General features: G+C 36.7%; 2 protein-coding genes across 9 annotated transcripts in view; one reads left to right on the forward strand and one right to left on the reverse strand.

The window, feature by feature from the left end:
- The first annotated feature begins 604 nt into the window (after nucleotides 1-604).
- esd (esterase D/formylglutathione hydrolase) lies at nucleotides 605-3,853 on the forward strand. 3 transcript variants are annotated; one of them, XM_057335320.1, is made up of 9 exons: nucleotides 605-670; nucleotides 1,063-1,163; nucleotides 1,232-1,320; nucleotides 1,464-1,562; nucleotides 2,025-2,149; nucleotides 2,798-2,917; nucleotides 3,019-3,117; nucleotides 3,231-3,398; nucleotides 3,600-3,853. In XM_057335320.1, the coding sequence occupies exons 2-9, from the start codon at nucleotides 1,096-1,098 to the stop codon at nucleotides 3,678-3,680; spliced, it is 849 nt and encodes a 282-aa protein (XP_057191303.1). In that variant the 5' UTR covers nucleotides 605-670; nucleotides 1,063-1,095; the 3' UTR covers nucleotides 3,681-3,853. The 3 variants fall into 3 exon arrangements, with proteins under 3 accessions (XP_057191303.1, XP_057191304.1, XP_057191305.1); XM_057335321.1 differs by having other exon boundaries at nucleotides 631-670; nucleotides 1,080-1,163; XM_057335322.1 differs by having other exon boundaries at nucleotides 634-670; nucleotides 1,085-1,163.
- A 3,707-nt stretch (nucleotides 3,854-7,560) lies between these two features.
- The window catches only part of lrch1 (leucine-rich repeats and calponin homology (CH) domain containing 1), a 57,084-nt gene continuing 51,688 nt past the window's right edge, over nucleotides 7,561-12,956 (reverse strand). For 4 of the 6 annotated variants that reach the window (XM_057335313.1, XM_057335315.1, XM_057335314.1 and 1 more), the window contains one exon: nucleotides 9,588-11,923. In XM_057335313.1, coding sequence (XP_057191296.1) covers nucleotides 11,642-11,923 — 282 coding nt within the window. In that variant the 3' untranslated portion in view covers nucleotides 9,588-11,641. Of the gene's footprint in view, nucleotides 9,207-9,587; nucleotides 11,924-12,956 lie in introns of those variants that run through there. The other 2 variants (XM_057335316.1, XM_057335317.1) reach the window with 2 other exon arrangements.

Below are 12,956 nucleotides of genomic sequence, written 5' to 3' on the forward strand. Positions count from 1 at the left end.
TTGTTACACAATATTTGTGCGTAATAATTGGCTAATTTCAAAAGTGCTGCAGAATCGACACGGAGGCAGATGTATCGATGTGCGCATCGCCATATCGATATTTTGAGTACAGCCCTATAGTGCTTAAGAGACAAAAATCAGTTTGCATTGAAGGACACCAGAAGAATGAATTTGTAATGCCCGTAAGTGTAAGTAACGTACCCTAGTAAGACAAAAGTGAAGCAATATAATGATAAATAATTGCATGTTGTGATACTGTCTTGCCAGTAACAAACAGAGCTAAAAAAAAGCATATCATCATTATAAAAGAGGTTACAAGTCACCTGCATATCGTGTTGCTGTTAGGGCACTAAAGGGCACTAATAATGTGCTTAATAATGTGCTGTCCCACAACCTGCACTTGTAATGAATAAACATTCAAAAACAATCTAAATTTAAACGGTTCATTAGTAAGTATTACCTTTTTTTAGTTTGGGTATGCCATTTGGGTTGTGCGCTCACGAGCAGGTTTGATCAAAATCAGACTCCAACGCGCGAATCCTTCGTCTCGAGCGCCACTGTTCGGACTTTAAGCAGAAGCGCGGCATACACGAAGGAACGTAAGGGGGCGTGACTTTGCGTCTTGCGTCACTCGACGACGCATTGAACTCTGAATCTTTAGCAGCAACGGGTAAGTGGTCGAAAACAATGTTTAGCGCTGAACCGTGCACGGAGAGCTGCGTTACACTGGAGCTAAATAAAACATAACATTCTTTAGCGTGGGGTTTGTTACTTTTGCAGTGATCGTAAAGCGTCCCGAGGGCAAATAGGCTCTCTTTCTGTAGCCATTGTACCAATTGCTTTCAGTTCGGCAGGCCAGTCATTGCAAAGCGCACGCGCAGCCTGTCATTCCATGTGTCCAGATTGTAAAATACGAATTAATTTGTTGAAATGGAATGATTTGACAATAACGATTAAAAAGGGTCTTATTTATTAACACTCAAACAACAAAGTCATGTTGTGCATATGTTTTTATGAATGTGCGTCTTAAAACATTGCCTTATATTATCCATATAATTTCAGAACTTTGGTTTTCTCAGAGCAGTAAACGGTGCAATGGCGTTGACGCAGGTTGCCTCTAATAAGTGCTGTGGTGGATATCAGAAAGTGTTCGAGCACGACAGGTGACATTTGTCATCGAAATACTGATTGAAACAGTATCTACCGTTTTTAACATGAAATCTATTTTTAGCTCCGAGGTAAAATGCAAAATGAAGTTTGCCATTTACCTTCCTCCCAAGGCTGAGAGCTCCAAATGTCCAGTGTTATACTGGCTATCAGGTGATTGCATCATTTCTCATTCCCTTATTATAGTCAGTAATCATTTGAAATATTATTTCATGATCCCTGTGAAAACTTGGCTGTACTGGAAATGATGACTTATAACAATTTGACTAAAAGAGACTTGTTTTGGTGTTTTCTAGGTTTGACCTGCACAGAGCAGAATTTCATCAGTAAAGCAGGGAGCCAGCAGTTAGCCTCTGAGCTTGGACTCATCATTGTAGCACCAGACACCAGTCCACGTAAGCAGACAACATGAACAGTACCGTTCAGAGTCCTACATCTCAGGAGAGATTACACTTTTATAATGTGCACTTCTCTTCTAGCTAATCCTAGACATGCATGGGTCAAAAAATAATATTCTGGAACAGAATAGATCCTGGGGCTGAGGCCCTTGGGACGTTATTTTTGTAAATACTTGTGGATAAACAAATTAAAGTCTCCCCTAAGGACCAAATGGCATTGTCTGTGGATAGCTTAGGTCAGTGGTTGGTTTTCCCTTCAGCTCCAAGTTCAAAATTCATACATACAGCTATAATGTAATGCAAGTCTGTATTACAGTAAGAGAGTTGAGCCGGTGGTTTACGTTTGCTTGAAGTTTCTGCTTCCTAACAAGTGTTATTTTAAGACCAAAATTTTACGATCACTAATGTTGCTTAAACAACTGAGCGCATGCTTTGAAAATGAGATTGTGTTTACATCAGGTGGCTGTAACATTGAAGGAGAGGATGAAAGTTGGGATTTCGGTACCGGTGCAGGATTCTACGTCGACGCCACTCAGGAGCCCTGGAAGACCAATTACCGCATGTATTCGTATGTGACAGAAGAGGTGTGTCTGTTTAGACGTATTTACTCCGTTCTAAAACCTTTCTGTCTAGTGGCCACATAAGCAGCTGCTTTCTAATGGGCAGTTTGAAGAGGGTGCAGCCCTGTATAAAACATTTGGGTGGAGCGTAAGATAACAGAAGATTTATTACCCTCGCATACACATTGAGAATGTAACCTCAAAATGCGTATTCTTTTTTTTAAGTTAAATTACATAGATTTGCGTTGTGTGCCAAAGGTTGAACAAATTTTAACTCGACTTGGCATTTAAAAAAAACAACGCTCATGCTGGATTTGAACATTAAAAAAGCATTGCAGCAGGTCAAAAGCATCAGTCTGGGGCATGTGTACATAGAGCGTCATTTGAAAAATAGTGCAGACAGAAGAACATCCTGTATGAATGACCCCTAAGACAGCATGACATTCACTGAACCTCAGATTTAAAAAGTTTAACATAGATGACAACTCCGGCCAAAATAAAACATTTTAAAATGTAACATAATTTTACTGCGTATTATTTAGGACATTGTGTAAATTGTAAGGAATTTGTCCAGAAAGAGCCTACAGCTATGTAGGTTGACAGGTTTTTAGATATAAATAGGTTCCGTTTGTTAAATATTAACATTGTTTTGTAACCTTTTCGTGTTCTCAGCTTCCACGACTCATAAATTCTAACTTTCCTGCTGATCCAGAGAAAATGTCCATCTTTGGTCACTCCATGGGGGGTCACGGAGCGCTCATCTGTGCCCTCAGGAATCCTGGGAAATATAAGGCACGCCACCATAGACAACATGTACTGCATTATTTTTTCAGTGGTTTGATATTCAAATAATGAACTTTATATTTATTTCACGCACGTGTTCATTTGAACAGTCCGTGTCAGCGTTTGCCCCCATATGTAATCCAATGCAGTGTGCATGGGGACAAAAAGCATTTTCTGGCTATCTTGGACCTGACAAATCCACATGGGAGGTAAGAAAATAGTATGAGGTAATATGTTCATATTTTTTTCTAAAACATTTCAACAAATACCAGCACTAACCAATATCCTTTTGTATTTATTGCACTCTTCTGTCACTTCACAGAAGTATGATGCTACAGTTCTGTGCGAGTCATACTCTGGTCCTGAGCTGGATATTCTGATCGATCAAGGCCGTGAGGACCAGTTCTTGTCTTCCAGTCAGTTGCTTTGTGACAATCTGATTGCTGCCTGTTCAAAAAAGAAGATTCCACTTGCTTTGCGGCTTCAGGAGGTCAGTACTGGTCCAATATGACATGGATGAACTGCTTCTGTTCATGTACAGTATAGGGATGCAGAACCATACCTTAAATTAAGGATCTGATTGAAAACAATGCAGTTTTTGGGTTGTTTGTGCTAATAGGCACGTCTTGTGTAATGATGAGCATAGCAATAGTCAAACTAATAATAATAGTATTTTTTTGTGTTCTCTTAGGGTTACGACCACAGCTACTTTTTCATCTTCTCCTACATCAATGATCACATCAGGCATCATGCAAAGTATTTGAATGCATAAAACTGCCACAGATGGATGGCAATTGGCCCTTGTGCCTTCAGATCATTACAACAGGAAATGACATCAGAGTTGTCTTGACTGGTTTCTTGTTTTTTTTCATCATTAAACAGGGGGATGTTGAACTGTAAAAACCTTTCTGTTCTTAAATAAAGGGTTTGGTTGTGATTTTTGTAGTTGCGATTGTGCAGTGAATGATTATCCAACATGAACATCATTCATTTATAATACACAGTGTTTTGCAATATTAATGAAACAAACTAGTCTTTGAAGGTGAAAGTATTTACTGGAAGAAGTTGGTACAAATAGACCTTATTTACAGAGGTTAAGGCAAGAGGTGGAGTGATATGCATTATACATTAATGTACATGCACTTTAAAAGTTCACAGATTACAAAGGGATAAAATATGCAACATTACAAAATCTCAAACACCGAAAAGACATGGAAAAATAACCTCTATTTATAAAAACTGAATTACAAAAATGCTTAGAACATGATTCATCCTTTAGACAAAATAGCCACATAACATTCAGCAGGAAAATAATTATATCCCATTTCATTGTGATTTTAATCACATATTACAGTGATTCAATCAGCTGATATATTTTAGTTAGTATATTTTAGCAATATACAAAGTAGTGAAAATACTATTACTATTTGCCAGTTGCCAAAAACAGTCCAAAATACATAGTGCAAAACAAACTGTCATTTCAAAATCAAATCTGCATTAAAACTTCTATCCAGTATACAGTGCCCTCCACTATTATTGGCACCCTTGGTAAATATGAGCAAAGGCGTCCGTAAAAATAAATCTGCATTTTTTCTCGTTTTGATCTTTTATTTCAAAAATCTACAAAATTCCAACATTTCATTGAAGTAAAACAATTTGAATTGAGGGGAATATCACAAAGTAAAAAAAATTCTTCCATACATGTTGGCCACAATTATTGACACCCTTGTATTTCATACACTCCACAACCTCAATTTATAAGAAAATCAGCTCTGAGTGTTTTCTTTTCAGTCTGATGAGGTTTGAGAATACATTGAGAGTCATCCGAGTCCATTCCTCCATAAAGAATTTCTCCTGATCCTTCAAATGTTGGTGCTTCCGCTTCTTCAGTTCATCCCACTCATTTTCTATAGGGTTCAGGTCAGGAAACTGGGATGGCTATGGCAGGATCTTGATTTTGTGTTCAGAGACCCATTTTTTGTTGATTTAGATGTTTGTTTTGAACCAGTGTGCTGATGGAAGATCTAACCTCGACCCATTATAATATTTCTAGCAGAGCAAGTCAGACTTTGATTTTTATATCTGTTAGTATTTGATATAATACATGATGCCATGTATCTGATCAAGATGTCCAGAACCTCTGGTATAAAAGGAGGTCCACAACAAAGAAGATCTTGTGGTATATTTAACTGTGGACATGGGGCCCTTTTTTATCCCAGTGTGCACCAAACCTATCTTGTGTTATTGCTGCCAAAAAAACTCTTTATCATTTCATATGGCCATAGAGCCCAGTGCTGGTTGAAGTTCCAGTATGGCAGATTAATATGGTGGAGTTTATTTTTGCATGAGAGCAGAAGATTTGTTTCTTGAACAATGTCCCAAACAACATGTGGTGATGGCGGTGCAGTTGTCCTTTATTTTTATTTAATTTTTTCTGACACTAAAATACACTAAAATACAACTTATTTTGCAATTCTCCATCTGTGATCTTTTAAAAGTCTTTGGCCACTCAAAATATTCTCTTTGCTGTGCATTAAGACAATAAAGACACACATTCTCTTTCAGGCAGATTTGCAACATCTCCAGTCCATTAAAACTTCTTAATTATTGCCTTGATGTTGGAAATGGGAATTTTTATTGTTTCAACCATTTCCTTTTAAATCCACTTTCGATTTTGTGTAGCTCAACAGTCTTTTCAGCAACAATCAGAACTATATTCTTTGGTTTTACCCATTGTGATGAATGATTAAGGGGGTTTGGGATTTGTGTTACTTCATATTATTCTCCTGTGAAGTCATGACTGGACAACATCATGTTTCTAGTCACCTTGGTGTGCTCAGAAAATTTTAATATTATTGGGAATGTACTTGGGAGATATTTTACCCATAANTGCCATGTATCTGATCAAGATGTCCAGAACCTCTGGTATAAAAGGAGGTCCACAACAATGAAGATCTTGTGGTATATTTAACTGTGGACATGGGGCACTTTTTTATCCCCGTGTGCACCAAACCTCTTGTGTTATTGCTGCCAAAAAAACTCTTTATCATTTCATATGGCCATAGAGCCCAGTGCTGGTTGAAGTTCCAGTATGGCAGATTAATATGGTGGAGTTTATTTTTGCATGAGAGCAGAAGATTTGTTTCTTGAACAATGTCCCAAACAACATGTGGTGATGGCGGTGCAGTTGTCCTTTATTTTTATTTAATTTTTTCTGACACTAAAATACACTAAAATACAACTTATTTTGCAATTCTCCATCTGTGATCTTTTAAAAGTCTTTGGCCACTCAAAATATTCTCTTTGCTGTGCATTAAGACAATAAAGACACACATTCTCTTTCAGGCAGATTTGCAACATCTCCAGTCCATTAAAACTTCTTAATTATTGCCTTGATGTTGGAAATGGGAATTTTTATTGTTTCAACCATTTCCTTTTAAATCCACTTTCGATTTTGTGTAGCTCAACAGTCTTTTCAGCAACAATCAGAACTATATTCTTTGGTTTTACCCATTGTGATGAATGATTAAGGGGGTTTGGGATTTGTGTTACTTCATATTATTCTCCTGTGAAGTCATGACTGGACAACATCATGTTTCTAGTCACCTTGGTGTGCTCAGAAAATTTTAATATTATTGGGAATGTACTTGGGAGATATTTTACCCATAAGAATTTCTAGGGGTGCCAATAATTGTGGCCAGTGTGTATTAGAGAAAAACATTTTTTTCACATGTGATATTCCCCCCACTTCAAATTGTTTTACTTGACTGAAATGTTGGAATTGTTTTCGATTTTTTAAACAAAAGAACAAAACGAGAAACAATGCAGATTTATTTTTGCAGCCTTCTTTGCTCAAATTTACCAAGGGTGACAATAACAGTGGAGGGCACTGTAGTTTCACTTGTTTATACAACAAAAAAATGATGTTGTAGGTGAATGAGCCTAGTCTATAAACCTAAAATCAAATCAATGTGTTTTTATGTCACAAGGCAATGCTAAGAAGAACAGAAGAACTTCTCAAAAGATACAGCAGTGAATGTCTATAGGACACAAACATTGATGACAATTAAAGCAGAACTATGTCAGATGAGAGCTCTGAGAAAAATGATTTTTATATTAAAGGGTAACTCCGGCCAAAAATGAAAATTTTGCCATTAATTACTCACCCTCAAGTAGTTTAACATCTGTAGGACCTCCATTTTTCCCAAAAACGCAAATTAAGGTAGTTTTGGAAGCTTTTTGACTCCTTAGATTGCAACGCAACCAAACTTCAAAGCGCTGAAAGTGCGTCAAGACATCGTAAAATTGTCCACGCGACTTCGGTGGTTCAGTATAAATTAATATAATGTGACGAGGATACTTTTTGTGCGCAAACAAACAAAACTAAAGACTATATTCAAAAACTTCCTGATTTAAGGGTTAGTTTACATATGAGCACACGTCAGTGCATCCGGTGTCAGCATCGCTCGACGCATGCACGTTCTGACATAGAGCCCGTGTGGTCAGAACGCGCATGCGTCGAGCGATGCTGACACCGGATGCAATGTCATGTGGCTCGTGTGTTTGGTTGCGTTGCAATCTATAGAGGAGTCAGAAAGCTTCCAAAACTACCTTAATTTGCATTCTGGGGAAAAACGAAGGTCCTAGGGATGTTAAACTACTTGAGGGTGATTATTTAATGGCAGAATTTTCATTTTTGGCTGGAGTTACCCTTTAAGCATCTTTATGAAAGATTTAAATGAGCTGTCTCTAAAAAAACCACTTTGAAAGACCTAATTATTATTTCAGATATCTTGAAATTCTCTGACACTTTCCATTCCAGCTTTTTACATTTAAATTAATTAAAAAAGTTTTTGTTGCGAAATAAAATCAATTACAGGAAGTTGCAAAGCAGTGTGAATACTATTATTCACTGACAACATTGCAACTATTACCTCTTATGATATTATTCACCACTGCACTGCATTAAACCTTTCGGACAGATTTTAGTCCTATTAGTTAAAGTATAATAATGTAAATTTACATGATTAAGATACAATGAGAGTTTTTGGTTATTATACAATAGAGATAACCACTGAGAAAGAATCAGTATTTGGATTATATGTAAGGCATCCTCTGAAATGAGTAATAGAAGTGTTAGAATGATGATTGCTGTAATATGAAAAATCAGTTGACATTAATATAAGAAATTTAAATGTGCTTTAATTTAAATGAAAACCAATCAATTCAAAACATTCTCATTAAGACATACACATCAAATGATCATGTCCTGTCCGTTGCACATTATAACTTTACAAATCCAAAGTTTACAAACTTAAAAGTTCATGTGAAAATTATGCTTATGCTTGTGAATCGAGTCTTTAAACATTAGTTTGATACATGAAAACAGTTTTGGCAACTGTCAAATAATTTCCACTGAGAAACCAGCTTTAGGAATGGGTTTGATTCATGACTGAATCTGTTGGAGCTGAAACTTTGGACATCAAGCCTTACGTAAGCAAACACGCACAAGTAAAACAAAGTAACAAAGTAAAAAAATCCTTACATACAAACAAATATACATAAAAAAGTGCAAACATGTGCTCTCGTTCTCTCAAAAAAGGAACTCCTTACAACCACACATATACAAATGAAAACAACAGTAGAACGTTGCTTTCTACTGCACAGACATACACACACACAAACATATCTAACAGGTAAGCAGAAAGAAGACCTTATGAAACGAGTGAGGCCACACCTCCCCTGAGACTGAACACTAATATCTCCCAAAAAGTGTAAAAAATAAGTGTTAAAGCCTTTGACAAACACACTGAGAGAATGAGTGTTTTACGCTAGACTGCGGTAGACAACTGCACTGCCAATAAAGGCTCAACAGACATCACACAGATATATAAACTATCAGAAAATATACTTTTTTCCAATTGTGTACATCTCTTAACTAGTGCCTTAATAAATATAAGTGTATTAAATAAAGAAATTCAAGCTAATTTTGCATATAAGACTATGGCCTAGGAAAAGTTAAGTCTACATTTGACATATATTAAAGAATGGAAAACATTAACATTTACCTGTAGTTGAAGATCAGATAGAAATATACGTTTGGTGGAGGTCAGTCGGCAAAAGAGGAGTTAAGAGTGTTGTGTCAGCTGTGTAGATGTGCGTTTATATGCTGGTGTATGTGTGCGACTCATGGAAAGAGTGTCTGTTTGATTGAAGTCTCATCTAGTAAAGCTTGGACGGTGATGCCAACTTTGATGAGCCCCTTCTCCAGAATGTGATGAGGCAGACATAATTTATCCTGGAGAAAGAGAGGGATTGACTGAAATTAACTGAACGTTATGACAATGAAAATAGTCTCTCTCTCTCTCTATAAATAATTATGCAATTGTCTTGAAATTGCTCTATGTGAGCGCAAACTCTATAAAATGTTTTTTTAAGACACATTATTCAGTACTCACCAATGGCTGGAAGTGTTATGGAAGAGTCGTGACAACTTATTACACATGGTGCAATTTCACAAATAGAGTAAATACCATTCAAAATGATGTGGCTCAATACAGTTATTAAAACTAATAAAAGACTCGCCTAAGTTATCAGTGACGTGAACCGTGAAGTCTAAACTCACTTTCCAAGACTACAACATTCTCTTTAAAAACAAAACCACACGGGTGAGAAAAACAACCAACCCAAACTTTACATTTATTCTTTTTCATTTACAAGCTCATAAAAACCACAAAACTTTACAAAGTCCATTAGCAGTCCAGCACTAAACATGATTTAACACTGAGAGAGTCAAAGAGTCCAAGGGGCAGCACAGAAACCATCAGAGGACAGAAGCTTGTGTGAGCAGACACTTGGACCCATGCTGCCAAATTTTTAAGACGTTTAAACACTGTTTTGCCCCTTGTAGCCTTATGGGGGGGAATGACTAAGAACTGTTTTCCACATTTTTCAATTTTAAAGGACCGTAACACAGTGAATATTGCTTTATATCAAACTGGTGAAAGATGAAAGCAGGACCAATTATAACGGCCAACTGCTGTGATCACACTGATATGGTTCAAAGTATCTTACAAAGAAGGGATGTGAAGAGCTCATGTTGCTTCCAGGGGTCTCAGTGACATCATCACAGTAGACTCATTTAAGTGCTCCTTCACATGCTTTCAAATGTTCCTTTCATCTGAGAGGAGATGAACAGGACCATTCTGTGGCGTGAGATTAAGATTAGAACCTGAAATATGATCACAGGATCCTATTAAATGAGAAAATCATCTATTGAAGAGAAATCCTACAGTACATACTGATGCTTTCCAAAAGCAACTTAAAGGGCCAGTTCACCCAAAAATCTTACTCACCCTTATGTTGTTCCGAACCTGTATGAATTTCATTGTTCTGCTGACCACAAAGGAAATATTTGGAAGAATGCTTATAACCCAAAAGTTCTGGGGCACTATTGACTACCATAGTAGGAAAAAACGATGGCAGTCAATTGTGCCCCAGAATTGTTTGCTTTCCTACATTCTTCAAAAGATCTTCTTCTGTGTTCAACAGAACTATGACATTTATACAGGTTTGAACAATTTGAGGGCGAGTAAATGATGACAGAATGTTCATTTTTAGGTGAACTGTCCCTTTAAGTTCATTATACTCAACCACTACAGTGTTTACTTATTAATAGTCACATTTGCTGGGTTTGTTTTCATCTGTTTTAGTATTTTTAAATAAACAACATTTGACTACATACATGAAATCCCTTCATTTATTTATTTACACTGGTCCCTGAACCCCATCCACAACACTGTCATCAGAAGATGTGGAATTCTGGATCAAGCAAGAATTTACAACGACCGAGCAAGATCTTTGATTTTTGCAAGTCTAAACAATAACCGACAAACATGATAGAAATATATATATTGCAAGATGTGCTGGTTTGTGACTGCATTTTTTAAAACACCAAAAACAAATGCCAATGGATTATTTAGCCCTTATGCTAATGATTAATGTTCATAATCATAGATTTTACTTCACCACACAAGACTGCAATGCAAAGCAATTGTTTCGCTGTAATGACTGACATTTGTGCCAGCCTGTGCTCTGCATTTCTATGAAGCGGACCAAAAGTTTGCTTGCTTGCTGAAGATACATGTTGGACAGGAGGAAAGTCTTTCATATGGGCTTGTATTACTTTAGTCATGCAAAAGCTGATAAATATACTGATTTTATTGCTAATATGTTTTTAAAGTACCAACAATGTATGACAGTTGAATACAGTTTAATACTACGACTGCTGAAATATAACTTTCCGCATTGTGTTTAACAGAAATGAAAATGTGGCATTTTCATTCCTTTTTAAAGTGCTCAGTGCACCTCCGATTTTCCTAAATTCTTTAATGATCTTTTATAAGTATTTAGCCAGGACAAAAATATATATTTCCAAGGCAATAAATACCACTTCCTCAAACATACAATGGCATATTTATACTTCAAAATCTGTTTCTGTTTTACAAAGCACATATTGATCTTACAAAAATTTCCATTCATGTTTCATGTGTTATGTAATATGTCAAGATGCCTTGAGAAGATAAGTCTTGAAATATTAAACTACCCTTTCTTTACCATCTAAATGTGCTTCACCCAACCAAGCACTTAAAATAAACTTTCTTAAACATCCAAATTCAAAATGTGCTTTCACGATATATATCGTGTTGTCAGTTTGTTTTCTGTGCATGTACATCATTTAAATTCACTCCAGCTGTAGGCCACAAACAGCACCACCAGACAGAAAACGTGTAGCAGACTCGAGCCAATCAGATCCCATATTTGCCAGGAAGGGGATGGGGTCTGCGTGGACTCAGTGATAAGCTTCTTGACCTCAGTCTCTTTCTCCCTGTCACTCTCCACCTGTCCTTCCTTCTGCTTTGGTTCTGTGCTCTCCAGCATGAGCAAGGCCCCGACCACGACCCAGACTGGCCGCAGGTTACACTGCAGGACATCATAAGCCGAACAGAGAGAGGACTGAGAAAGAGGGAGATTGAAAACATGGGGGATAACAGAAAGCAAAAAGAACCAGAAAGATGAAAAGGAATGGAGTAATAATGAAGAAATGAATGGAGAGATAGAAAAACAAAGAGTGAGAAAAAAGAAAATGAGAAGAATGAAAAGAGATCATCCATCCAGCAACAGCAAAAGAAAGGAAATATGCTTGAGCCAGTGATAAAGATCAGACTGCTCTGAGTTCAACAAAATGCTCTACTAAGAATTATTGTGTCGTTCTCAGGAAACAATGTCAGTTGTGGGCTGTGTGTCTCATGACAGAATTAACAGGATACTGGACACATTATTTGTCACATGGTTTGGTTTGTGCTGAGAAACTGAGTTTACTTTATATTTAATAACGTGTTTCAAAATAAATAAATATAGCAGGTTATGTCTGTTTAATTCCAATGTGAGATCTACTGATTTATTACAGTGTTTTACAATTGTTATGACAATTTTTTTTCAATTCTCCTAACAATTTCCCAAAACTCTTAACACAGCAACACACCTAAAACACAATTGGCAAAACTGTTAATTTCATGCTCAAAATCACACTTTGTAAACTAAACTCCAACGCTCATTTTCAAAATACAAAAATACACTAACACAATACACTGTGACTACCAAAACACTAACGCATGTTCTCTACTAACAGTTACATTTAGTCAATCATAGCACAATGTCATAAAAACACTAACATCAGATGGAATTATTAAAGAAACTGCATTATTTTATGTGTCAGCTCTGCCCTTATGCAATATCCTACCTGTTGGTTTCTCAAAAAATATGGACAATGGATTGTGTCCCAGCTGAGATATGGCTGCATTCATTCACCAGCATCTCTGTAGGATAGCCTGTGGTTTATGACAGGGGTTTTCAAACTGGGGTCCAGGGGGTGAAGTGTTTATCTGCTTTTTTTGCTACATGACAGTTTTCAGAATTGTTTAGATTTGTATATTTCTTTTTTCCGCATTCAAAGTGAAAGTTATTACAGTGCAAAAGCACTTGAATT

Source organism: Triplophysa rosa, linkage group LG6 (genome assembly GCF_024868665.1).
Source record: "Triplophysa rosa linkage group LG6, Trosa_1v2, whole genome shotgun sequence".
Classification (NCBI taxonomy): Eukaryota; Metazoa; Chordata; class Actinopteri; order Cypriniformes; family Nemacheilidae; genus Triplophysa; species Triplophysa rosa.